Source organism: Aspergillus candidus (assembly GCF_002847045.1).
Source record: "Aspergillus candidus strain CBS 102.13 unplaced genomic scaffold BDW47scaffold_16, whole genome shotgun sequence".
NCBI classification, from domain to species: Eukaryota; Fungi; Ascomycota; class Eurotiomycetes; order Eurotiales; family Aspergillaceae; genus Aspergillus; species Aspergillus candidus.
The window spans coordinates 144,969-169,428 of record NW_020194021.1 but is presented as its reverse complement, the minus strand read 5'-3'; the positions used below and the strand labels follow the sequence as shown (position 1 = coordinate 169,428).

At 49.1% G+C, this 24,460-nt stretch overlaps 10 protein-coding genes across 10 annotated transcripts; 7 read left to right on the top strand and 3 right to left on the bottom strand.

Moving 5' to 3' along the window:
• Nucleotides 1–956: 956 nt before the first annotated feature.
• On the top strand, nucleotides 957–1,277 carry BDW47DRAFT_104020 (uncharacterized protein). The gene has a single exon (XM_024812225.1). It carries the CDS (start codon nucleotides 1,076–1,078, stop codon nucleotides 1,241–1,243), a length of 168 nt encoding a protein of 55 aa, XP_024672980.1. The 5' UTR covers nucleotides 957–1,075; the 3' UTR covers nucleotides 1,244–1,277.
• A 1,738-nt stretch (nucleotides 1,278–3,015) lies between these two features.
• ecm33 (GPI-anchored protein Ecm33) lies at nucleotides 3,016–5,356 on the top strand. Its single transcript, XM_024812224.1, has 4 exons — nucleotides 3,016–3,442; nucleotides 3,577–3,659; nucleotides 3,741–4,578; nucleotides 4,644–5,356. Exons 2-4 carry the CDS (start codon nucleotides 3,599–3,601, stop codon nucleotides 4,936–4,938), a joined length of 1,194 nt encoding a protein of 397 aa, XP_024672979.1. The 5' UTR covers nucleotides 3,016–3,442; nucleotides 3,577–3,598; the 3' UTR covers nucleotides 4,939–5,356.
• An 18-nt stretch (nucleotides 5,357–5,374) lies between these two features.
• BDW47DRAFT_104017 (uncharacterized protein) lies at nucleotides 5,375–5,814 on the top strand (the record flags this gene model as incomplete). Its single annotated transcript, XM_024812223.1, has 1 exon — nucleotides 5,375–5,814. The coding sequence occupies exon 1, from the start codon at nucleotides 5,488–5,490 to the stop codon at nucleotides 5,809–5,811; it is 324 nt and encodes a 107-aa protein (XP_024672978.1). The 5' UTR covers nucleotides 5,375–5,487.
• A 2,176-nt stretch (nucleotides 5,815–7,990) lies between these two features.
• BDW47DRAFT_104016 (uncharacterized protein) lies at nucleotides 7,991–8,519 on the bottom strand. Its single transcript, XM_024812222.1, has one exon. The coding sequence runs from the start codon at nucleotides 8,432–8,434 to the stop codon at nucleotides 8,081–8,083; it is 354 nt and encodes a 117-aa protein (XP_024672977.1). The 5' UTR covers nucleotides 8,435–8,519; the 3' UTR covers nucleotides 7,991–8,080.
• Nucleotides 8,520–12,651: 4,132 nt separating this feature from the next.
• Nucleotides 12,652–14,765, top strand: BDW47DRAFT_104014 (putative HLH DNA binding domain protein). The gene is made up of 2 exons (XM_024812221.1): nucleotides 12,652–13,025; nucleotides 13,089–14,765. Exons 1-2 carry the CDS (start codon nucleotides 12,976–12,978, stop codon nucleotides 14,194–14,196), a joined length of 1,158 nt encoding a protein of 385 aa, XP_024672976.1. The 5' UTR covers nucleotides 12,652–12,975; the 3' UTR covers nucleotides 14,197–14,765.
• A 351-nt stretch (nucleotides 14,766–15,116) lies between these two features.
• BDW47DRAFT_124894 (uncharacterized protein) lies at nucleotides 15,117–15,911 on the bottom strand (the record flags this gene model as incomplete). Its single annotated transcript, XM_024816320.1, has 1 exon — nucleotides 15,117–15,911. The coding sequence occupies one exon, from the start codon at nucleotides 15,909–15,911 to the stop codon at nucleotides 15,117–15,119; it is 795 nt and encodes a 264-aa protein (XP_024672975.1).
• A 590-nt stretch (nucleotides 15,912–16,501) lies between these two features.
• BDW47DRAFT_104013 (uncharacterized protein) lies at nucleotides 16,502–17,382 on the bottom strand. The gene is made up of 2 exons (XM_024812220.1): nucleotides 17,033–17,382; nucleotides 16,502–16,973 (listed from the first exon to the last, which is right to left on the bottom strand). The coding sequence occupies exons 1-2, from the start codon at nucleotides 17,097–17,099 to the stop codon at nucleotides 16,741–16,743; spliced, it is 300 nt and encodes a 99-aa protein (XP_024672974.1). The 5' UTR covers nucleotides 17,100–17,382; the 3' UTR covers nucleotides 16,502–16,740.
• A 598-nt stretch (nucleotides 17,383–17,980) lies between these two features.
• BDW47DRAFT_131082 (oxidase ustYa family protein) lies at nucleotides 17,981–19,011 on the top strand (the record flags this gene model as incomplete). Its single annotated transcript, XM_024817239.1, has 2 exons — nucleotides 17,981–18,299; nucleotides 18,371–19,011. The coding sequence occupies 2 exons, from the start codon at nucleotides 17,981–17,983 to the stop codon at nucleotides 19,009–19,011; spliced, it is 960 nt and encodes a 319-aa protein (XP_024672973.1).
• An 861-nt stretch (nucleotides 19,012–19,872) lies between these two features.
• Nucleotides 19,873–22,634, top strand: BDW47DRAFT_104010 (ANP1/MMN9/VAN1 family protein). The gene is made up of 5 exons (XM_024812219.1): nucleotides 19,873–20,682; nucleotides 20,743–21,371; nucleotides 21,422–21,472; nucleotides 21,525–21,740; nucleotides 21,799–22,634. Exons 1-5 carry the CDS (start codon nucleotides 20,510–20,512, stop codon nucleotides 21,945–21,947), a joined length of 1,218 nt encoding a protein of 405 aa, XP_024672972.1. The 5' UTR covers nucleotides 19,873–20,509; the 3' UTR covers nucleotides 21,948–22,634.
• A 57-nt stretch (nucleotides 22,635–22,691) lies between these two features.
• On the top strand, nucleotides 22,692–23,825 carry BDW47DRAFT_104008 (uncharacterized protein). Its single transcript, XM_024812218.1, has 4 exons — nucleotides 22,692–22,873; nucleotides 23,100–23,155; nucleotides 23,418–23,584; nucleotides 23,695–23,825. The coding sequence occupies exons 1-4, from the start codon at nucleotides 22,794–22,796 to the stop codon at nucleotides 23,722–23,724; spliced, it is 333 nt and encodes a 110-aa protein (XP_024672971.1). The 5' UTR covers nucleotides 22,692–22,793; the 3' UTR covers nucleotides 23,725–23,825.
• Nucleotides 23,826–24,460: the final 635 nt, after the last annotated feature.

The window sequence follows — 24,460 nt, the reverse complement described above, 5'->3', positions numbered from 1 at the left end:
AAAAGCTTCGCTGGACGAAAGGGTCATCGTGTCACCGTCGTCACTCTTTCAGTTACCTTGTTAAGTGACCATTACGAAGGTAATTAGTTAATTACCTGAGTAGTGGCTGCAGTGGAAGCGAGTAAGATTTAAACAACTTATTCAAGTTACTGACCAAAACAAATCCAATCAGAAGAATCAGAACGCTAACAACTCAGCAACGGCGTTCCTCGCCGTCATCAAGGAGCGCCAACTGATCCTGGTTCAGGAAGGCAGACTTTGAAAACTATGGATCCTCGGGTTGACAACATCTGTCGGCGCGATGATGATATTCAGCACTAACGAGGAGAACTAACTAGTACAGAGTCAGCGGTAGTAATACAGCGATACGATTGTTTCAGACGAATTACTTGCAACCACATGATATGCCATCTTTGATTCCATTTTATTTCTTTATTCTATTTAATTCATTTTGATGTACTTTTCTTTTTTGTTTTCCGAGGCAACATCGACATCGATATCGTTGTGTACGGATAGTCCGTAGATCATACACTATCCGAGGGTGGCTATTGTACGAAAACAGCCAAAAAGGGTTTCACTCATCTCCTGGTGACGACTATCTAATCCACTATGCCGCCACTCCAGGAACACGCCTCTTTTCCATAATGACAACAAGGGATGGACAGAGTTCGTCTTACGGTAGATACTAGATACCTCCAGTTACATACTGATACCATGCGGATCGTTTGGTGTTCATCAGGCAGATAAACTCGTCGGGATGATGTTATGGGAAACTTATACAGCAATGATAGTCATGAACCGAACTGTCCGTAAAGTAGGTTTTGAGGAGAAGTGCAGTATTCTACTTGGTAGTATCTACCTCTATCGCAAGATCAGTCTGATGGTAGGTGATCGTGTCGGAAGGGCTATCAAAGGAGGACAGGAGCTGAATCACGAAACACACTCCATACTCCCCCCTACTCCGTAGAAGGAAACGGAAACTCAGAGCTGAGACAGCTCCGACGAGGTAAAAACAAGCAATTGCAACAGTGGCCCTCTTCATTTACAGAATACGTTATTCATAAAGCCTCCCGAGATGAAGCCCCATCTTCCAGACCCTGGACCGAAGAAGATGTGCATGATTGTCGTTGACGGTCGACCGCAAGCGTCACTAGCACTCCAGCCAAGCCGGTTCAATATTGTGATGGGCCCTTTGATCGACTCTTTGCCACAGGATCTGCCTGACGGTATTCAAAACAGGTGATGGGCAGACGAATGCGTCCAGAAGGCAATCCCAGCCGCAGCTATCTGTTAACAATGTTTAGTCTCGGGATACTGGATAGATTACAGGAGAAAAGATGGGCCTGGGAGAAGTTTGAACTAGTTCATTGTTTGGTGGAGATGGATTAATCAACCACCCATGGAAAGGGCCTACGGACTGCAGGGGTTGGGTTTTGGGCCCATACCTGGTATTTTAATCACATTGATTTACTTTATTTACCTTACGCCGTACCCAGATACGAATACAAGTTATGCACACGTGATAACAATGCCATTGGCGGGCGAGCTGGACTTGGCTCAGATTTTGCCACTCACCCACGGTTGATTCTGGTTTATTCTTAGCGATCTTGGAAAAGGATTTGATTATTTACATCGATATTAGGAAGGGGAGGAGACCCACTTTTAGGATGGTACCTGACTTAACCCAACTGATGGAGTTTTTATGCAGATCTCGGGTTCAGGAATAGAGATGAGGTCTAGAAGCGAAAACTCATATGAAGGAAAAAGAAAAGGCAGCCAGCGATAGAGAGGATCTGGAAGCCTTGCTCGATCCTTTCTTTTCTTTATTTTTATTCTTGTTTTTATTTTCAATACTGTGCTATGTATAACAAGCGCATGACTGGCGTGACTGGATTCCTCGGGGCGGCAAGTTGCGACTTCACATACCTCCAGCTGGCTGTGAAGGTAGCTGGAGGGATCAGCTGGTCGACCGCCGTGGATCAAAATTTGACATTCTAGATCTGTTGTTTGTTACTCTAATAAACACCAGCCTAGTAGCAAGAAATAATTACTGAAGGATAGTGAGCTGTAAATTGAAGAGTTTCATTACTGGACGGGAGATGGTGATCAGCTGTAAGAATTAGATTAGACGTTAGGTTGTAATTAATTCGATGGTGGTATGCGTATTACAGATGTTCAAGTCCTAGTCCTTTGATAGCCGCCATTGTGTTGATCTGCCGGTCGATAGAGCAGGAGACTGCCATTCATATTGGTCAATTGCTGTCAAAACAGAGACTGGAATGGACTCATCCATACCAGACGGTGGATAGGTGATGTGGATTGATTGATCTTTTGCTGATGTTATGTTTGTGATTCTGACATTATCTACAGAGTATCCACCGAGCATAAATTACAAGGCATGGATTGACAAGACGGGGTGGAAGCAAGGTATGTATGCCTGCCACTTTCGCTTTTTAAATCTTTCTGTAGTATCCTGTCTTTTTCCCATTGTTCTCCTGTCATCCCCTTGCTGTTCTGATCTGGTTGGGCATCGCGACCGTCTTCCAGATAAGAATAGAATGGACAACATATACAGATACTCCGTACGTTCTACCAACCGATCGATTGAAATCCATTCCGAATAGCAACGAGATCAACGGAAGAGGGGTCACTCGCGGGGCGAATCACACAGGTCAGATCAAGAACAGATTATTGGTGAGGTGTTAGTAGACGATGGAGTCTGACTCAAAACAACGGGGCCATTCACTGCATAACTGGGCCAAAGAAATCCGGATTTTCGTTCACGATGGCCCCTTTCTGGGCGGGCTAAACCGAAGACGGATGATCCATTGTACCATGAGAAAACATAGATTGCTGTATATTACTTACCATACTGCGTACCGTACGAGGTATCAGGCACAATTACCCATCCTTACCTCCATCTATCTATATTTACTCCTCCTACCTCCTATCCGTACAGAGTACTCCGTAGTAGTCTAGTAAAAATACTACGGTAAATATAGCCACTGTAACCACTGAACAAGGAGACTGAAATTCCCCCCGGTCGCAGCAGATCCACTTTCCTCCCATCCAATCCGTGCGCCACGCCTCCTTTCTTGTCCTCCCTGAAAGCACTTTGTTTCTTCCTCTGACACGCTTCTCTCTCTTACCCATCCCAGTCCTTCCTTTTTAATTTTTCTCTCTTTTCCTCCCCCCCCTCGCTTTCTTTCTTTCCCTTCATTCCTCTGTAAAACGTGCTTGCCTATTCCGTGCATTTTCTTTCACTCAGGGTTCAGCCATACAAAGCTTCTCCTTCGTTGAAGCTCGCTCTCCCTCTTCCACTCGTTTATTTATCGTTCGCTCTCCAGTTCACTTTAAGCGATTTCGCTTCCATTTCCTCGAGATTCACACATACCTAGGGCCTTATTGTTGCCCGTGATACATCACTCGTCTTCTGTCATTGGTAAGTGTCTCACTCTCAATTTCAGTGTCACCCAGATCCTCTCTCGTTGCTGTCCCCCCCCCAAGTCCCTGTCTCTAGTCTTTGCCGTGCTTGGCTGGAGATCAACGTCGCAACCCACTGACATCAATATCTAGTACTCATTGCGAAGATATCATAATGGTCGTCCTCAAGTACGCCCTTCCGGTTCTGGCTGCGGCCAGTGCCGTCTTCGCTGCCGGTAAGTCTACGGGTTTTACCTTCGCACCGTAAAAAGGAGAAGGAAGGTAACGGAACGGTGACTGACTCGTATCATGGACAGACTGCGGTAGCGGCGATACCATCAAGATCGAGAACCAGAGCGATCTGGAGAAATACAGCACCTGCAAGACCATCAAGGGTGACCTCAAGATCGAAAAGCAGGCCGAGGGCGAACTGAGCCTTAATGGCGTCCAGCAGATCGACGGTAGCTTCACCTCCGAGGGGGCCGGAAACGTCACTTCCATCTCCGCCGCCGAACTCAGCAGCATCAAGGAGACCTTCCACCTGAACGGCCTCACCAGCCTCTCCTCCCTGAAGATGGGCTCCCTCACCAAGGTCGGCTCCATCGAGTTCACCGCTCTGCCCCAGCTGCAGAGCCTGGGCTTCGAAAAGGGTGTCACCGATGCCGGCGATGTCCACATCGCCAACACCGGCCTGACCAGCCTCGACGGTATCTCCCTGAAGCGGGTCGGTCAGCTCGACATCACCGACAACCGGGACATGAAGAAGGTCAACGTCGAGAACCTGAAGAACGCCACTGGCCTCATGAACTTCGCCGGTAACTCGGAGTCCCTCAAGATCTCCCTGCCCAACCTTGCCGGTGCCAAGAACATGACCTTCCGCAACGTCAGCGACGCTTCGTTCCCCTCGCTCGAGAAGCTGTCCGGCCAGCTCGGTTTCTGGGGTCTCAACTTCGAGACCTTCAGCGCCCCCAACCTGACCGAGACCGGTGACCTGGTCTTCAAGGGCAACGAGAAGCTCTCCAACATCAGCATGCCCAACCTCAAGACCATCAACGGTGGCTTCCAGATCACCCGCAACGACGAGTTGAAGTCGCTCGACTTCCCCAAGCTTGAGCAGGTCTCCGGTGCCATTGACTTTAGCGGCAAGTTCGACAAGTACGTTCTCCATATCCCCCCTCCCCCCTTTCATTTTTTCTGGCGCTGGGCTAATTGTGTCATAGGGTCTCTCTGGGTGCCCTTGAGAACGTTCGGGGTGGCTTCAACATGCAGTCGACCGGTAACTTCAGCTGCGGCGAGTTCAAGAAGCTCCGTTCCGACAAGGTCATCCGCGGTTCCTACAAGTGCGAGGGCAACAAGAACAACCCGACCTCCGCTGACGGCAAGTCGGGTGCCACCGGTACCAGCGGCGGCAAGGATTCCGAGTCCAGCGAGGGTGCCTCCGTGATGAACGTCGCCAACGTCCCTGCCATGGGTATGGCCGCCGTCTTCGGCGCCCTCCTCCAGTACGCCCTGTAAAGGAGTCGTCTATATCACGCCGAGCGCGATCTTTCTGTTCCAAACCGTCTTTTAAGGTTGTTTTGTAGAGTTGCCTAATACGCAATCGGGCCCTGTTTTCTCGTCCATTGCAGTTCTTATGATAATAATTGAATTCGTTTTGAGCACTTTTTGGAGTGTTCTCAGAACACATCCTTTATCATATTTCTTTCTTTTCTCGTTCCGACACGGTTGGAGTTGAACATGAGGAGATATTGGAATCCGTATGTGTGTCTGGGGGCTTCTCTTCATCATTTGCTGTGGGCTAAGACCCATTTTACTTTATTTGTTCTATAGACATTCCTTTGCCTGATTGTATGTTTGTTCGTTTGAATTACATTTTTTCTCACCAGCAAGAGTAGACTGTAAACTTGCCTATGGAAAGTCATCAAGGCAATCAATCAATGACATGATTCTGCGACCGTTACACGACTACACAGACAATGCTGTCCCAACACAGAATAAACCCTAAACAGTGTCACGCCAACGTACACAACTCCCTGCCGATGAAGTCAGCGGGCCGCAAAGGGTATGTACTTCATACATGGTGCAGTACAGTGCAGCACAGCATGTATGCAACCTACATGTAGGTATGTAGGGAGGAATAGGTGGGGGCAACAGTTTCTTTTCTTTCTTTCATTTATCGATTTATTGGTTGATATTCTGGTCTCACCTGGCTCTTTCTGTCTGTCTATCCGTTTGTCTGTAGGTATGATGTCTGTAGATGTAGGTGGACAGCCCCGCGCGGTGCGGAAAAATGATCCATCATATTTATCCAGTTTCCCCTCCCTTCTTCACTGGGTGGTGGCAACTAGCTACTGGCTACGGCAGCAGACTGTAAAAGATAGAGGGTAGAGGATAGAGTGAGTGAGTTCAAGGGTTCGTATAGGAGCGGGATAGCCAGTTAGGTAGATTTGAGTTGATTTGAGTTGACCTGATTTGGAATTATGATGAGGACAAAAGTCCCAGAGATAGTAGTAGGATCTAGATACTACCTAAGTATGTATGAGTCACCAGATGTAGGGGGGATATACTAGATGAAGACTGTACCATGGTTCAGAGAGGTACTAATTACGGTTGTTTATTGAGTTATTGTCTTGGGAGGTAGGTAGTTGGAGAAAGTACCGTTTATCTATCGACTGACAGGGAAGAAATGAAGTAATTGAAGAAAGCGAGCAGGGTCTTGGTTTAATTTACTCTAGAGGTCGTAAAGTCAGAAGAATTGGTTAAACTTTCCTGAGACTGGGTGACTCCCCCGCATGCAAGCAAGCAAGAAAAGCTAAACAGCGCTGATCCGATACTGGGAACGCACAATGTATAGGGGCCACGATGTGTGACTTGGTTTGGCGTACTATTGAGTCAGGCTTAGGGAGAAGAGGGGAGCCAGTTTTAGTGCCTGGTAGTTGAAGGACAGTGCTGTATCTATACGAAGTATATCCATAAGGTTCTAGCTAGTAGCTAGTGGACAGGGCGAGATTGAGTTTGAGCATGGTTCAAACATGGTTGATTGTGTGTTTAAGGTACCCCGAGCTTATCATGCTTGTTTGAGGTGCGGGAGTGAGTTGCCTCTTTGAATGATAGAGTTTGGATAGTTTGGGGGCTTGCTTTGGCTTAGATATAGTATGTTGGTTAGCTTTGAGGTTGTGTGCTCATGAGGGGATTTAGGCTTTTGTGGAGGGTTTATTCAGTGACTCAGTGACTATCTTTGGAAATTGTGTATGTGATTGTCTTGGGGGGTTAATCTTCGTACTTCATATCATAGTGGTTTACTATGTTTGATATGCTACGTGAAAGCGAATGGTAGTATAGGTATCTTTTGGGGCTAGATGTGTATATCTATTCTAACTTCTGGTCAATGAGTAAGTAGAATATATGCAGTGATTATATGCTGTGTTCACGCAACACAGAGTGGTGAATATCTAGTATATCACGAGAGTTCTGCCAGGAGATGTCTATCTGTATGTGCTTCATCCAATGTGTGTTTTATCTACTTGATAGTTACTTCTCTTGATTTCTATGTGTTCTTTGTAGCTTCTATACATATCTACTTGTCTATAAGACTTAGTTGATCATACAGTATTAGAGATAAGCCCTATCCTATTGTCTATAACATCACATAGTACAGTCCCCCGAGCCATAAATCAAGTCACACCTAGCAAGCCACTTCCCATGTGGCTTATCCCGAAAGCACTGCATAGGACCAATCACCAATGCCATCTTCTCGTCTAGAATAGTATGAGTTGTGAGTTCAACTCCTCTATTTTCAAGACAGTGAGCTTTTCCTTTGCATAGCTGCAGACCCAGAGAAGAGGCTGGATATTGCCCCCTTCTGGCCCCCAGTAACTGTATATCGCCACATAGCGCAGAAAGTAATTGGGACTAGTTGAGTAACATCAGACAAGAACCAACAATAAGGCAGCAATGAATCACCAAAATGATACATAAGTACGGAGTACATATGTGTTGGGTACTCTCGACATGCATACTATATGTCGATAGGTGGATGCATCTCATAATCTGTACCTAAACGGGCATGTACGGATTACTATGTACGTATTTATCTATCTCGGCGTATGCCTTGCATTATGGGTAGGTGGGTGATATGACCCTTTCCCCCTTTCTTTCGTTCTTTCGTTCTTTTGTAGCTTCTGCTTCTTTTCTTCTCCTGGTGAATGTGTGGGGATTTCTCAGGCTCTTTCTTACCCACTGTCTACCGAGATAATCTATCTCGGCGTGGCTCGGCTGGCTGGACGACATTATGTGGAGGTTTTGAGGCTGCACGGGCGGGGCGGGATTGGGGATCCTTGTTTCTTTATAAATAGAAGTGATGTGTGTAGTCTACACTGTAGAGTGGACGAGACGGAGGACGGAGTACTCCGGCGTCTCTCTCTCTCCTCTCCCCCTTCTTTCTGTCTTGGAGAAAAGAAAAGAAATAGAGAAAGAGAAAAGAGTGAGCCACAGTGGCAAAGCGCCATCCAGACAGGCCCAGACTCCAGATTCAATCCTTGCGGAGAGAATGTCGACTTTCCATAACCAGCGTCCGAGGATAGACCGTCGAACGGGAGTCTAAGATGCAGTCTCCTTACGCAGCACCTGAAACACGGCACGAGTCATCGCCACATCCTCAGCCTTGTTTTTCTTCCCCTCCTGGGGAGATTCTTTGTATAGATCTCGTGAGGGATGGATGTTTCAGTGGGTGTTGACATGGCATAGGTAATATCGACGAGACGGGCCGAGGTGATACGTAAGCGGCGCACGATGGATCTTGTAGGATCATCCATGCAGGGACTTTTTTGCTTTTCTTTTTTTCTCTCCATTTTACTGATGGTGTTGGTGTTGGTCTACATGGTTGGTTGGATAGGGAGATCTGGTTCGCTGGGCATTCCAGCATCGACGGGAGAAAGCGGAAGATGTCAGAATGGGTGGGTTTAGGTAGATGGACGATATGGATTCGGATGCATGGATGGCGCTGGTCCATCTGTAGGTATGAATGTATGTGTACTAGCAGGAGGAAAGAAAGAAAAAGAAAGAACAGAAACGGGAATGTACGTGCGTTGAAACGGAGACGCCGGTGGACGTCGATGGTCTAGGGACGGTTTGACAGGTAGAGAAGATGAACAATGCATTAACTGCTTTGGGGGGGGAGTTGGTTACTGGGTGAAATGTTCAATCTGATCTATCCAAACAACTTTCTCCACATCTCTTGCTTTACTCGGTAGTCGGAATTGTGAGAGATTCTGGAGTATCCACTTGCTGTGGTAGTTTAACGGACTGTTTCACTTATTGTTTTTCTTTTTTTCTTCACATTCTTTTCTCTTCAATTGCTTTTTTTTTCTTGTAGTTTCTTTTGTGGTTTGTTTACTTCTATATCGGTAGGGGAAAGATGCAGAATCAACCACAACATATGGATCATAGCTAAAGTGTACTCCATAGCATTGAACAGTCTGAACTTAGTATGCACAAGAGGAAAAGAACAAGGAAATAGACGTATTGACCCCGCTCCATCTATCGAATGCCGTGTAACATGCGCCTCCCTGCCTGAACACCTCCATCTTGAAGAATCCATGGTCTAGAATCAAGAACAGAAAGAGAGAGGGAGAGAGGAAGAGAGGAAATCCTTGCAGCATAAACTTCAATGGCCTCTACTGTCCCTTCAATCCAACATACTAGGTGAAGAAGATTGGCCATCGATGGTCGAGACCACGACATCTATCGGGGAAATGACGGAAAACCCACTCGGGAAGCTCTCCCCGTCTAATAACCCCTTGAAAACATGTGTATAGACCATGTGAGGCTCATGCAATGGCTGACTGCTAGTTTTGAGTTTTGAGTTGGGAGGGGAGTTCGTATTGGGAAGGGTGATTGAATCTGGGGACGCGCAACTGCGAATGGGATTGCGACCATGCCCATTTCACATTACACATACAAGGAACGAGGCCAGTAGAGTGATCTTCACGGATTGAGGGACATTCTGTAGCCAACTAAGCTGGGTTCAGGCCGCCAAGGACGGAAAGCGAGACGGTTCGTGCGTGAATGGATGGTGATGATTTACCCTTGAACTAAAGTCTCATGTAACATTGAGCATAGATAGATGATGTCTCAGGGTTTGATATTGCTCGACGTGGGACTCATCTCCTTCTCATCCTATCTCGTCTGATTTAAGAGAGGAGGCTGGGATAGATAGATACAGGGAACGAGCTCTCTGATCCACTCGTTGGATCGGGGGAATGATAGATGGAGTGTAAGGACTGCCAACGCATTCAACTAATGGGGCGACGGCGTTGCTTTGACGTTAGACGCGGGCTAGAGCCTCCACCCAATATATAAGATATATGAGAAGGCGAAAAGAGTGGTAGCTAGTCAACGAAGCTACTGCAGCCCAGGTATGCATTCGAGTGGTGGTCGTTTATCCTCAGGGCCAACAGGCGAAATCACTCATAATTGGAAAGCGAAAGCGAAAACGAAAGTCGGATTCGAGAGCGATCTCAATGCCCATAGAAGTCCAATAGCTATTGCCTAGACAGCAAGGTTCTAGAAACCCCACATGGGGTTGATGAAACCGGCGAACAGGATGTGAAATCCGGGAATCCATTACTGGGCATGATGCCATGACTGTGGCATAGAATTAACGAGAAACCAAAAACGTGGGGCTAGCTGAAGAGGAGTTAGGGGGATAAAAATAAAATTGAAATAGAAATTATCAAGTAAAATAATGTGAAGTAAACAAAAACATATTGATTGAAACATGTAAATAAACAATGAGGTCGGTTTCTTCATCCTCGATCCGAATATGACAGATCGTATCCGGCGTCTATGCGACCCACCTCTTAATAACACTCCAGACCCGTATACGGAGTACCAAGGGGCCAATGCTGGACGTCGAGCTCGGTCTTCAGGAGTTTTTCCACTGACGTACTCGGATCTTGATTCCTGAGTTTGTCTCTGTAAGGGCGAGACGCCCTTCGTAGAGGACAAGCCCCCCAAGGGAACAGCCTCACGATGGCAAACCTCGAAATTTGAGCCCCAAATCAAATTACAACCGTCCACAACAAGAGGCGTCTGGACTTCCCCAAATACTCCATTTCGTATGCAAGTACGGGATACTCCGTATGGGGCATCGTATGGGCAGACTGCTGTTAGACGTCGCCATTGTTATTCCAAATCATCGGCCCCTTCCCCCCACTATGAATGGTCAAAACGAATAGACCATGGTCGAGCCCCTAGACTAAAAACAGAAAGAGTCCAGAACGAAGAGAGAGAGGGACGCCGGGTCTGACAGCCGTCAGATTTCATCCTGGTCACTGGGATCCCCCCCATGACCCAGGAGAACGGGCCCGATAGTGCGGCGATCAGAGTGCTCAGGCCCTTCCCCTTGGACTCTCAAAATGGATGCGTACAATGAATTTCTGAGCTCGGCATCATTCGGCCGTGAGCCGCGGAAGAAATGTCCCAATACTGCGGGGGGTATGGGATGCTTGTTATCCAGTGGCGATGGGATGGGATACATGACACTCCGCACCTACACCTACATACCCGTTGCTGTGCATGACGAGGTATGCTCTTCAGATCAGCATATGCCAGATATCCTTTCTCCCTGTAGATTGCCTCTTTCCAGGGGGGTCTCCAGTACTTTTGAACGGCTGAAGGGATTGGATTCGCCATCTGGCTCAGATGTCCTTACTTCGTGCTATTTGGTCCCGTTGATGGATGATTTGACCCTTCGGGGGCGAAGTCTGCGCTCCGCCTGCGCCTCGGATGTTTAGTACCGCGCAGTAGAATCTACGACTCTATCTCAAAGGGGATTGTAGGGTGTACTTCTGATCCAGACGAACGCAACAAGATGGAGGACGTGGTTGAGGCGAAGCAAGATCACGATCCAGATCGCGCGGGTGCATTATCTGGGCCCGGGGGAGGGAACCACCATGTTGCGCTTGATTTCGGACTGATCGTATGAGCGACTCCACGATCTATTCTTGGGATGTTCGTTCAATCCATGATTTGTGGGCATTGCGGGTGATCCGGTGAATCCATTTGAGTTTTCTGCAGGTGATTCTTTTCCCACACGCTCCGTCCATCCCCTTCCCCCCTCCAATCTATTGAAGATCATCCCCTTTTCTACCCAGATGGGAACATCCTGGTGAGCTTCCAGGAAGCTTCTGGAGGGTTTCCCCGAGTTGACCTGACGCATGAGCGCCGGAAGCACAGTTCCGTCGGGGCCCTGGAAGGGGGGACGGACCCATCCCGGTGTGCTTCTGGACCGGGGGACGTTTGTTTCGGGTCCCTATTTCAAACCAGGGCCCAAAGAAAGACTATTGGGGCGAGCCGATGCAAGGGGAGTCGATATCGATACTCTTTTTGCGTGGTTTTGACCCGTGTGGATCGAAGAACCCGCTGCAGCGGTTGACAAATCGAGTGTCTGGGACTGGCATCCGGGATCATGGCACGTTGATTCGTCGATCTGGACCTTTGATTCTCTGTTTTTTTGTGATAGGGATTTACTGATCTTGGGCTCCCGATGAGACATCCAGGGTGGTTGAACTGGACCGGAAGGTTCCTATGGGTTCCCCGCGCTCGAGGACCTGGATGTCTATGGAAGTGTGTGTATGTACGTGTATCATACATACTAATTTGAAGGCTCTGATACTATACATGAGTGTAGTTTGACTCTTCCAGCTATTGCCAGCTTGAATAGCTGATTATATTGTACGGAGTATATTCATTGTATACAGTATGTGGATTCCCCGTCTCCAACCATTGCCCTATCGTCATCATATTCTAGACAAGAATATTGTGGAGAATTATTCTTAACATACTAAACGAGGATCAATTGATCTGTAGCTCCACCTTACTGAAAAGATTAATAAAATACATAAAAATTAAAAGATAAATCAAAAACATGAAAAGTACGTCCCCATTTCCCCATTCAGTTGGACGCAGATCCCCGAATCCCCATCTCGAGAGCTGTCTTGTCCCACCAGTATAGCCGGTATGATACATCCTCCTGTTCCAGAATTGAGATTTCATGTTCATCTGCAGTTCATCGAAACCTGGTCTCGAGATGCCCTAATGCACGCCTGAGCGCCACCACCAGGTGGCGCCTTTCTCCCCCCTCTCTTCAGGTCTTTTTGGCTCGCTCGATCCCCCTCGTTCCCAGGCTGCAGTGAACATATAAAACATGCAGACGGATCGCATCCTTTTTGATCACTCAGACTGACAAGAAAGGGAATATCCAACAACAACCATAAAACAAGAAAGAACAAGAACGTCCCTGTCCACTTTCCCATAGCAACCTCCCTTGATTCTATATGGGTCTCTCCTCCTTGTTTCCTCTCTGTGATTATTGATATCATCATTGCTCTATTGCTCCTCCCCCTTGTGTCTCGCTGCTGAAGAATTTGTCTTCTCTGTGGGTTATATTAAACTGAGACACCCGCCGTCATCTGCACTCCAACATATCGACACCATTCAAGGCCGACATTGACCTTAGACACCCGGATACTCCCGCTGACAGACCCGAATATGATGTTTGAAGACATGACCGACGACTCCTTCCGACGCTACCCTCTTCCGTAAGTTGTTCACCCCCTACCTACCTCGTTTTATGTCTTTGTGCATGACTGACGACTCCCAAGTGCCTTGCGATCCATTCCCCATGGAGCGAGTGCAGAAGTAGGGGACGACCGTCGCCTGCCTCCCCTTCCGCGGGGCGAGCCTTTACCTCGGGGTCCATTCAACCCATTCCATGCCAACCCCAATGCGCTGGCCCCCAGCCCAGCCAGCTCGCAAGACTCTTTCCCCGTCAAATCCCCTTGGCCGTCGGCCGAGCACATCGTGACGCCGCCCTCCCCGGCCAACTCCGCCGATAGTTCCTGGGCCGAGGCCATGCCGGCACAGAAGGTGTTCGACTGGCCCCACGAACTAGCTCCCACCGACCTCCTAAACCTGATCGCCCCAAAGCACATCAACCGCAAGCCGCCGCTGCAGCAACTGTGCGGTCGCAAGCGCAAGGGCAGCATGATCTCAGGCGAGTCCGACGACCAGCGCGAAAAGCACCGCATTGCCGAGGGGAACCGCCGGAAGAACCTGAGCCAGCTGCACCGCGAGCTGGACAGCCGCATCCACGATTTCTTCCTGGAGCGCGCCGGATGGAACCCCTCCAAGAGCCTTCCGGAATCCAAGGAGCATATCGTCCAGGGTGCCATCTTCCTCATCGACTTCATGCTTCTCATCATCGTCCACCTAATCCGCCAAGAGAACGAGATGCCCCGGCAGTTGACCGAGAAGCTGCAGCCCCAGATCCGCTGCATGCAACTCCAGCAGCTGGTGTCCAACCTCCAGCAGCAAAACCAGTCCGTCCAGCAGCAGCTCAAGGCCGCCAAGCACGAGAACCAGCTGCTGGAAGAGCGCAACCAAGCCCTCGAGCTCCAGCTCAAGTCCTACGAGCACATGTTCCGCTCGCCCCGCAGCGAACCCGCCGCGTCCCGGCCCCTGGCCGCCTCCTATACCGACACCCGGCCGCGGAACATGCTCCCGGGCCTGCGCGTGTTCTGCGACGAGATCGGAGCCACCGGGACTGAGCCTTCTCGCCTAGACCCGCCTCACACGGGATCATCGCAGTCTTTCGGTCATGCCTTTTTGAGCCACACTCCGCCGACGACGGGACCGTCGTCGCCTGCTTTCCCGCCCGTCTCCTACTCTGTCCCGGTCTCGCGGCGTCCCTCCCTGGGGCCGTCTCCGTAATCGACCTTTCCTTTTATCATCATCATCATCATCATCATCTTGCATGACGCCCGTCGCTGGGCGCCCATTTCCTGTCACGTCATGAATCTCCTTGGTTGATTCCTTTGGTTGAGAAAGTGGCAAGCGTTCTGCATTGGACATTTAAGCCTTCATTCAATATTTGGTCGTCTCTCTTGGCATAGCGTCTGCGGTGTACTATGTTTTCATAACTGTTTGGGTGGCTGAGACTCGTTTACTGTTCCTGTTTTTGTTCCTTTGTTTTCTTTCTTTGCTTTGTTTTTGCTTTCCTTTGCTTTTCAACTGGTTTTGTTATTGTTGTTTTTTCACAGCGCGGGTTTATTGTTTCTCACCGTGTCCCTCTTTATCACTATATTTCGGCGAGCATGGAGTACACGCGTTGTATGGCGAAAAAAGGGGAAGCCTCAAGAGTTGAGTGGGTTGCATTGGAAGAGGGTGTATAGATTTCTTATTCTCTGGATGCTGGGGACTGTTCTGTCACTATTGCGGTATCTGCAACTGATCTGGATATACTGTCATTAACTTTCAATTGGATTGACGTACATATATTATTTTTTGGCTGTCTATCTTATAAAATTTGGCTTTATCGACTTGATGAGGTTTTTCTTGGTAGACCTGACACGTGTGTAGTACTTAGTGATGGTTACATTCACTTTCTCCTGCTGATTGTAGGCTTTGCCATATTCACCGTGTCTATTAATAGAGCTCTTGAAGTTCAGACTTCATAATCACACTAGTATACTGATAAATATCAAAATATGGAGGTTAGACCACAAGCTAGGCACTTTCTAGTGCTCATAAACTACTATGATAAACCCAAGATTGGCATGGCTCCTTCTCCACAGCATCAATCTATAGATACCGGAACATTCCTTCTGACTCCAAACAAAAAACCCAAAGCACTAATAAGTCCGCATATTCTCATGATCATGATCAGTATCACCACCACCACCCTTCACAACAAGCACATCCGAATGAAGCGCCACCCCAGCAGCAGTAACAATACTCTCCAACGGATCCCTCGCCAAAAACATCATCTCGCAATGATCCAGATGACCCATCCGATTATACCTTTTTTCAATGACAGTGCCCCTCTCAGCAGCCAGGAACATCTTCTTCCAGTAATAAGCGCAATGCACAAGATGCCACCGGTGCGTCGTGTAGAAGGAGCCCTTCGTCTCAGGCAGCCGCGATACCTCGTCGAGGGTCAGCGTGCGCGTCTTGTTCGCGTCTGCGTAGTAATTCCAGCTGCCGTCTGGGTTGGGGCCTGCGCGCTCGAATTGCTCGATGAGATCGTCGTTGCGGCAGGCGGGGGGGAGCCAGGCTGCTGCGAAGGAGTCGTAGCGGCAGTTATTGGCTAGGGCTTCGGCGATGGTTTCGCCGCAGTTACAGGAGATGGGGCTCGTTGGGTGTGGGTGTGGGTGTTGGTGTTGGGGGGTGGTGGTGAGCTCGTAGGCACGGTAGGCGAGGTCGAGGAGGCCGAATAGGGCGAGGAGGAGGGCGATTACTTGTTTGTTTGGGGGGAACCGATATTTTGCTTGAGGGGTCTTTTCATCTTGGTTGTTGCCATTGTTGTTGTAACCTTCACTGGGGGAGTCGGTCATGAAGCGCGGTGAGTCTAGCTCGACGCTGGGGTTTCTGTTGAGCTGCTCATATTTGATGTAGGCTTTTTGCTGTCTGTTGTTCTTGGTGAACATGGTTTGAGGATATGAGCTATATGGTAGGTGTGACGTTGAGGGTCCAGGGAGAGGGCCTTGTCGTGCTGGGTTCAGGATATCAGCAGGACGTATACCGCCCTTTGGCGTCGACAGCATTCCACCGGATATCTGGACGAGAGATTCTATGTGACATTTGTTGGCGCCCTTGCCTGGAGAGAGGAGATTGTACTACTTTTCTTTTCAATGCTACCTTACACATGCGTAGACAACCATGTACATGTACGGTGTGGTCTGGTTCCTTGCTTTATGGGCTGACCGCATTGCAGTTCAGCTTTGCTGCCAGGATTCCCTGGTTCCTTCTGCACATGTTGACGCTCATTTGGTCTGGGGATGAGCGAACCTCCATGGGTTATGGCTCTTTGGTCTACTGGATCTTCGCACATCCTTATGGCAGTGACTGATGAGCGTGGAGAGAAATTACAGCCTACCGCGATTCACTCTCCCTGTGGTGGTGATTCTAACTACGCTGGACCAAATTAGCTTGAACTACTCGACTAAAGAGTGCAGGAAGACAAGAGAAGTAAAGCAAGAACACTCTAACCGTAGTTCAAATATCTAATCCTAGGCTAGTTTCATTCTGGCAACAATTGAGGAGAATATCAAAACGAACGGCTTGTCAGGTTGCGGGCCACACAAAAGTCTCTGGTGGAGAAAAACCAAGATGTCGCTGACAAGCCGGATAGAAGCAACACGGCAAGTTATTTAAGGGATGTAGTGAACGTCGAAGTCGAATGCGCCCCGTCAATCTCCAGTAGATTTTTCATCGCCTGGGGTGAAATTGCTTCGGGAGTGGTCTGACTTCATTGCCTTAAGGATAGTAGGGGATGGCTTCGCTCTCGTCGCTGCGCTTCGGGTAGTAGGGGATGGCTTCGCTCTCGTCGCTGCGCTTCGGGTAGTAGGGGATCGCCTCACTCTCCTCGCTGCGCTTGGGGTAGTAGGGAATGGCTTCACCCTCGTCGCTGCGCTTCGGATAGTAAGGAATAGCCTCTCCCTCGTTGCTGCGCTTCGGGTAATAAGGAATAGCCTCGCTATCTTGAGCAGCTTCAAAGTCCAGTATCAGCAGACAGCACCATCAAGACCGTACAGACGGATATCCATACGCAAAGGGGAGCCAAAGGCCAACGGCAAGCCAAAGGCCAAGAGACCGAGGAACTGTTTGAGCTGCATTGCTGAGGGATACAACGGCGGTCGAAGCTAGGATGTTTTTCTGCCTATTGCTTGGGAAACACTATCGACTGAGGGGCGATGAGTTGAACGAAGTTGGTGGTGACTGGTATATGTTCGGCTTCCAGCAACGGGCTCAGCCTGCCTTATAGTCTTCGGAGTGTTGGTGAGCTGAGGATGAGCTAGAGCGGCGGTGGTTTGAGGATCGCCCATCCTGCAGCTTGATTTGAGCCCTGTGTAGCTGTGAAGTAGAAGGGGGAGGGGAAGGGTGCTCTTGAGACCTTGCGCGGACCTTGCAGAATGCGATGTGACATGACGCGACGTCTTATCTAGCACGTAGTAATATCCTGGCTGTCGCCGGCGCCACCTGCAAGTCTCGTCGTCGATAGAGTTCGTTTTTTCCTATTGGGTAGCAAGGAAGGGATCTTAACGTCAATTGATCATTTGACATATATGACAAGCATTGACCGCTTCTCATACTTTTGATTTAGTCATCTCCCTTGCATTGTTGGGGTTACTGTCTGTGGTGGTATGGTCTACTTCACAGACACCAGGCCCATGGCAATCGTGCACTCGCCCGTCACACTAGATCGGAGGCAGGGATAGGACAATGATATTGTGAACTTGCCCAGCTAAGTGTAACGGTGGGTGCGGTGATTGCGTTATCTCCTTTATTTCACGCCTACAATATTGCAACAGCAAGGGGTTATCTGCGTCTAATTCAGCCGGACTCTGGCTCTGGGCAGGATCGCAACAGCAGCACATCCCAGGTCAGGGACTAGCGGTGTATCGGTTGACGACTGATTCCATACTCGAACAGTTGAAATGGGTCCAACCTTCCTTGAACACTGTTCCAGAGACACGACCCGAAACAATAATAGGCCATGTGCGACCACCACACAAGAGGGGCCACGAAAGCTGTCACGGAGGGAGAAGAAGAAAGTTATCAAGAGAGCAGCAGTCCCAGCGACAGGGACTCGGAAAAGGGTCTTTTGACGGGCTCTCTGCCGCAGGAGTCGGATCGGTGTTGCCCACGAGCAGGGCGCTGGAGCTTGAGGTCGAGCGCTTGGACGATATGGATCACCTGTTTCAACGTGATGGTGTTGTGTGGATCGGTGCTGTTCCTCATGTCCCCTCTCTCGAGCCAGGCGTGCTTGCAGCACCTAAGCACCCAGGACAAATGGAAGGCAACTTCGGCTTATGGTGAGTTGAGTTAGGGTTCGACTCATGGCAAAACATACTAGCTATGAGAGGTCGACTGACATACACGCCAGCTCCCATTCTCGAACGGTTCGACATCCCTCGAGTCGACCGCATCACCAACGGTTCTTTGTATGACAGCGAGCCGCCATCGATCCTCCGGATCCCGCAGGGCGACGAGGCCGACGACGAGTGGTTCCGAATCAGCTCGGGGGTGTTTCCCATACTGATCTCCGCCGAAGAGATCCGCCGACTGGGGAAGGACCCGTCGCTCGCCGTGCGGGTGCCCGATGAGTTCGGCTTCGGGCCCGACGCTTACCTTGCCCAAACGGAAGTGTTCCACCTGCTGCACTGTCTGGACATGCTGCGGAAAGAGATCTCCTACGAGCACTACTACTTCCCCAAATTCGGGAACCGCCCCGATGCGCAGCACACGGCGCATATCACCCACTGCATTGACATCCTCGCCCAGTATATCAAGTGCGAGAGCCCCGTCGACGTGATTTTGTTCAACTGGGTCGGCGGCTGGGACCAGCCGTTCCCGGACTTCATGAACAAGCATGTCTGTCGGGACTATGAGGCGTTGCTGGAGTATGTTAATGAGAACTCTGTCCCCAAGGAGGTGTTTCGGGCTATGAAGAAGCCTCCGCCGGACTATCCTGTGCAGCCGGATCCTTCGATTGCGCCGTTTTTGCCTACTGGGGTGGCTGGATGAGATACAGTAGTGTTGGATAGTTGATAAATTTCAAACACAATAGTCTACTATGGACCTTGACTCGCTATTCTTATTTTGCGATCAAGGCGTATCTACCTTGGACAAAAGAAAGAGAGACGATACATCCGTTTTTCAGGAAGATGATAGACAGTATAATGGAAGAGATGTGTATGTATGTTCATTTGAAGGCAGGGGGAAGTTGATATCACGAATGTCGTGCATAGGGCAGTCTTTCCCTGGTAGATGTCTATACTTAGGGTAAGGGTTGTGGAAGAGTCAAACCTAACTCAGTGGTCAATAGCGCACACAACCAGTGCTTCAGTGGGTAGTGTCTGCATATGTACGCGGTCTTTTGTTCTAGCGGACTGATTGTAAACCGGTTGATTCAATCCTAGATCGTAGTGATGAGGTCAGTGCAGACCGTTGGATATTCAAATGGCCGGCTGCCTCAGGCATGTCTTTTATGTAGTCAATAAGGAAAATTCTTTGGATTTTTCTTTGAATTTTGTTCTCTAAATTCTTTTGAAAATTTCTTTGAATTGTCTTTGATCACATAATTCCATTACAAGATAGTATCCCAAAGTGGATATCATCCAAAGGATCTGGGAAGATGAAACAACAGAACCATCTCATCCGTCGATATTATTAGAGCAGTGGGGAAGACGGATTGGGAACAAACTACAGCCACGGATTCTCCTATACCCACGCACTTGATAGTCATCCGTAGTAGGAACGGGAGCAACCCGAGTGCGTCGGAGTAAGACCGGATCGGAGTCCTGGATTCGGTCTCGGACTGACCCTTCAATTTCTCTTTTCTCCCTGATTCGTGTCTTTTTCTACCCTGGAGATCATCCTTGAGAACTAACTAGTCTGCGTACGGGAGTTGACTAGCCTGTTCTCTGCGTTCTAGCCTCATCTTCACTTCCTTCCTCTCTCTCTCTTCCTCCCTTCCTCCCTCCCTCTCCCTCTCCCTCTCTCGGATCGTCCCCATCCATCCATTCGTTTGGTTTGTGTTCTCAATCTTCTTTCCGGTTTGGGTGTTTCTGTGTCACGACCCTCCCGCCACGAAAACCTTCCTTTACTCCCCCGGTCAGGATTTCTTTGATGGGACACTTTGCGTCTTTCTGCCCCCAACTCTGGATTCTTTCCACCACCTCCAACCTCTCCATCTTCCGTGAGAACCATATTCGGACCGTCCAATAACGCCCTCGAATTCGTATCTCCGTTTTTACCCTCTATTTACCGGCCCATTGTTCGCATCGCAGTCGATCCAGTGTTCGCCGCATCCTTCACGACCCGTTGACGCCACCATCTCCAATCTTCCAATCCACCCCCTTTTTCCTTCGATCCCGCGGCTCCTCGTCGGTTTCGCCCTCCGTCTTGCGCTCCACGTCGATACCTGGTTGTGGACTTCATCCGCTTCGGTTCGGGGATTGTCGCCTCGGATCCTTGTAGCGCTCTCCCTCCCGTCCTCAGCGCTCTCAATTCATCCCCGAAAATGCTACTCCCCAAGGGTGGTGTAACGTGGAAGTCCACCAGATCCAGGCTCCCCCCCTGGCGGGCTCTCCTGGTGTTGGTGACGCGAACCCGGTTTCTGGCCTCGCTGGCCATCACCGGGATGATTATCTTATTATGGCGCGGGGTCACCAGGTCGGCATCGGGGATGCAAAGGTGAGTTTCGCGCGAGTTCGGAAAGGAGACCGTAATGGCACTGACCAGGCGACTGCCTAGCTTCTACTGTTATGGTCCCTCCAAATCGCCCATGGAGATGTCCACCAACGAGATGGTCCAGTGGAGCTCCCACATGCAGACCCCGGTCATCTTCAACAGCCACCAGCCCTACGAAGTGAACAATACGAGCATCGAGCGCATGGACCTGAATCCCGTCAAGTCCACCCCGCAGGCGGTCGCCAATTCCGAACGCGTGCTCCTCCTGACGCCTCTCAGAGACGCCGCCCCCTACTTGTCCAACTACTTTGACCTGCTCTACAAATTGACCTATCCTCACCACCTCATCGATCTGGCCTTCCTGGTCGGCGACTCCAAGGACGATACCCTGGCCGTCTTGAGCGCCGAGCTGCAGCGCATCCAGGACCAGGGCGGTAAGGTCGCCTTCCGCAGTGCTACCATCGTCGAGAAGGATTTTGGCTCCGATATTGAGATGAACGTGGAGGATCGGCACTCGTTCGCCGCCCAGGGCCCACGCCGTCGGGCTATCGGTCGCGCCCGCAACTATCTGCTGTATTCCGCGCTGAAGCCCGACCACTCCTGGGTGTACTGGCGCGACGTCGACATCGTCGACAGCCCCGACAAGATCCTCGAGGACTTCATGGCCCATGATCGGGATATCCTCGTTCCTAGTATGATACCCGACATGCGTCTGTTTGGCATTGACTGACCGTTTATTTAGACATCTGGTTCCACCGGTATAACAGCGATGGCGTTGACATCGAGGGTCGTTGTATGTACACTCCATTCGGAGCCTATCGATATGCGTGGCTAATTGATTCTAGTCGACTATAACTCGTGGGTGGAATCGGACCAGGGACGCCGGTTGAAGCAGCAGATCGATCCCAACACTATTCTGGCCGAGGGGTATAAGGAATACGCCACCGGCCGGACCTACATGGCGCGCATGGGCGACTGGCGGAAGGACAAGGATGAGGAACTGGAACTGGATGGCATCGGCGGTGTCAACATCCTGGTCAAGGCCGACGTTCACCGAACCGGTAGGTTCTCTCCTTGAATTTGTGTCATCCATCCACATACTGATCGCGTTTTTACCAGGTATCAACTTCCCCGCATATTCGTTTGAAAACCAGGCCGAAACCGAGGGCTTTGCGGCGATGGCGAAGCGCGCCGGATACCAAGTCTACGGCTTGCCGAATTACGTGGTTTGGCATATCGACACGGACGAGAAGCCCGGGAACGCCTAATCGCGCCACCCGAGGACTCTCCGGGTTAATCAATTAACGCCCCCGTCCGGGTCCGCGACCCGTTCCGTTACGCCTGCCTCCGTGTCCGAGAATCAATACCCCTAATTTGTGTATCTCCGGCGCATATCCTCTAGGTCTATGCATGGAGATGCGCCTTGCGCTGTTTCATTCGGTTCATTGCATCCATATTCGACATGGGGGAACATCCATCGCCTCCCCCGGCTCCATAATCAGTGTCTTATTTCTTTTCTTTTGATGTTGTGGGATGTTACGTTTGATTCATGGCGCATGGGAAATGTTTGTTTAGCGTTGGAGTCATAGAGAGACGATTGATCTCTTATGAACCCCTAGTGATGATCTCGGTGGTGTCTGTCTCTTTACCCTGCTGTGACAGGAATTGCACGCGGTCAGACACCACCGCGATTAAAACCGATCATATCTTTCATATTGTTGTAGCGGGATCTGCCGCAGTGCCTGACACCTTGTACATATCTAGGCCGGAAAGTGGGATGAAGAACCGTTGGCTAACCAGCCTGTCCGTGCCGAGCTGCATGTAATAACTCCGATCTGCCCAACCAGTACGGAGTACTCCGTATAACCACGCGAATCAACGAGCAGTGGGTCCGCCCTCGAGTCTGTAGCATATAAATGGTTATATGCCTGAGGCAAAAAACCGGCAAATTCCCCACCATCCGTCCCACCTCGGATGTCTACACCACAACCAATCTAATCTACACTGTTTTTCTCTTCCCTCTCCGTCTCTACTGCTACCTAGCCTCGAGTCAGATTTAATCTCCACTTCAAACCCCACCAACAAGCAACGGTACATCATAGGAAGCAAGAACCATGGCCCAGGAAAAGAAAGAATTCATCTGCATCTGCCCGGATAAGCCCGGTGTTGTGGATAAGCGAATTGAGGTTCGACCGTATGTATTACCTTCTTTACTTGTCTTATATGGTGGATGCAAGGGATGGACTTATTAGGACTCTTGATGTCTTGTCTGTCTGGCTGTTTGTCTGTCTGCTGTTTGTTTATGAACAGGGATATATCGCAGGATGGGTTTCCGTCCTAGGGGATGTGTTGATATGGTTGACATGATATGATTGATATGAGAGGGTGGATCAAGGTGTATATGCTAATTGTTATTATAGATTGCATCTGGAAGGCATGAAGCCGCTTGTTGAGGCTGGGGAGGTGGTTCTTGGTGGTATGTTTCTCTCTCTTTCTTTCTTTTCCTCCCTTTCTCTCCCTGTTACTGCTACTGCTACTGCTACTACCTCGTTTTGCTTCCTTGGCTGCTGTATGAGTCTGCTCATGCTTGCCTTTGGATACTTTTTCTGTGGTATATGGTAGTATACACAGGGCACACCATCGTGGTTACACTCTTCACTGTCTACTTCACTATATACCACACATTCCCCACGAATACATGAACAATAACAAGGATACAAACTAATTAACATAAAAAGGAGCAATGTTCGACCACCACCCCCAAGAAGGCGAATCCGTCCCCGCCTTCTCAGGAAGCATGTTGCTCGTGCGGGCTGAGAACACAGACGCTGTGAAACAGATCATCAAGAATGATATCTATACGCGCAGTGGAGTGTGGGATGAGGAGAAGGTGCAGATTATTCCGGTATGTTTCTTCTTCCTTCCCTTCTTTCCCCCTTTATATGTATATGTATATGTATATGTGGTGTTTATTGGTTGGTGTGGGGAGGATAGGATGGTGCTAACTTGGTGCAGTTTAAATCGGCTGTTAGGGTTGGGATGTAAGGGTCTTCTTGTCTTTGGGCATTGGGCATTATTGTGTGAATAGGTATTTAGAAGTACCTAACTTAAAAAAACACTTAACGTATCTGTGGAGGACTCTTTAAAGTATCTTACAGGATCTCTAGTAGAATCTGTATAGAATACTTGGAAATAACAATATAAAATTCTCTCACGTATCTATAGAAGACTCTTAAGGCACTTTAGTATAGCTCTGTAAACCACATGTATCAAACTTTGTCGCAATATAAGCTTATTATAGAAGTGACTGCAATCAGCTGGCACGTAAGTTATCACTATGTGTTTGTCATATTATGAAATGAGGGACAGAAGAGGGTGATTAAACTCTAGAGATTGATTACCGATACCACCATATGAAGACGCATAGTGATAAAAAGAAATACAGGTGTGAAGAGAGGTGATTATATGAAAAGAAGAAAAAATAATAGTAATGAAGAAGAGACAATATTCATAAACATTAGTGCTGGGGTCTGGGGGATTATAATTATCGTAATATATAGATATAGGTGTAGAACCTGGCGATATACAGAAGATGTATGATATCTAGTGACTAGAACTAGTATAGGTAGATATCAGAGAGGGTTTGTCTAGTAATGCGAATACAGCAAGCAGAGGGGCTACTTGTCTAGTAGGTCAATAGATTTACAGTATAGTACTAGGTGTTCAGACATCTTTATACTATCATATATCTAAGCACGTAACCTTGATTGATATCGTTATG

What these genes read in the sequence shown, in the direction of transcription:
- BDW47DRAFT_104014 (XM_024812221.1), top strand. Translation starts at nt 12,976, where the DNA reads ATGATGTTTGAAGACATGACCGACGACTCCTTCCGACGCTACCCTCTT. An exon ending in TTCCGACGCTACCCTCTTCC is followed by an intron (nt 13,026 to 13,088) that starts GTAAGTTGTTCA and finishes ACGACTCCCAAG; the next exon opens with TGCCTTGCGATCCATTCCCC.
- BDW47DRAFT_104016 (XM_024812222.1), bottom strand. Translation starts at nt 8,434, where the DNA reads ATGGACCAGCGCCATCCATGCATCCGAATCCATATCGTCCATCTACCT.
- BDW47DRAFT_104008 (XM_024812218.1), top strand. Translation starts at nt 22,794, where the DNA reads ATGGCCCAGGAAAAGAAAGAATTCATCTGCATCTGCCCGGATAAGCCC. An exon ending in TGGGGAGGTGGTTCTTGGTG is followed by an intron (nt 23,156 to 23,417) that starts GTATGTTTCTCT and finishes TAACATAAAAAG; the next exon opens with GAGCAATGTTCGACCACCAC. An exon ending in AGAAGGTGCAGATTATTCCG is followed by an intron (nt 23,585 to 23,694) that starts GTATGTTTCTTC and finishes AACTTGGTGCAG; the next exon opens with TTTAAATCGGCTGTTAGGGT.
- ecm33 (XM_024812224.1), top strand. Translation starts at nt 3,599, where the DNA reads ATGGTCGTCCTCAAGTACGCCCTTCCGGTTCTGGCTGCGGCCAGTGCC. An exon ending in CAGTGCCGTCTTCGCTGCCG is followed by an intron (nt 3,660 to 3,740) that starts GTAAGTCTACGG and finishes TATCATGGACAG; the next exon opens with ACTGCGGTAGCGGCGATACC. An exon ending in TTTAGCGGCAAGTTCGACAA is followed by an intron (nt 4,579 to 4,643) that starts GTACGTTCTCCA and finishes ATTGTGTCATAG; the next exon opens with GGTCTCTCTGGGTGCCCTTG.
- BDW47DRAFT_104013 (XM_024812220.1), bottom strand. Translation starts at nt 17,099, where the DNA reads ATGCAGCTCAAACAGTTCCTCGGTCTCTTGGCCTTTGGCTTGCCGTTG. An exon ending in GGCCTTTGGCTCCCCTTTGC is followed by an intron (nt 16,974 to 17,032) that starts GTATGGATATCC and finishes TGGACTTTGAAG; the next exon opens with CTGCTCAAGATAGCGAGGCT.
- BDW47DRAFT_104020 (XM_024812225.1), top strand. Translation starts at nt 1,076, where the DNA reads ATGAAGCCCCATCTTCCAGACCCTGGACCGAAGAAGATGTGCATGATT.
- BDW47DRAFT_104010 (XM_024812219.1), top strand. Translation starts at nt 20,510, where the DNA reads ATGCTACTCCCCAAGGGTGGTGTAACGTGGAAGTCCACCAGATCCAGG. An exon ending in TCGGGATATCCTCGTTCCTA is followed by an intron (nt 21,372 to 21,421) that starts GTATGATACCCG and finishes CCGTTTATTTAG; the next exon opens with ACATCTGGTTCCACCGGTAT. An exon ending in GGCCGACGTTCACCGAACCG is followed by an intron (nt 21,741 to 21,798) that starts GTAGGTTCTCTC and finishes CGTTTTTACCAG; the next exon opens with GTATCAACTTCCCCGCATAT.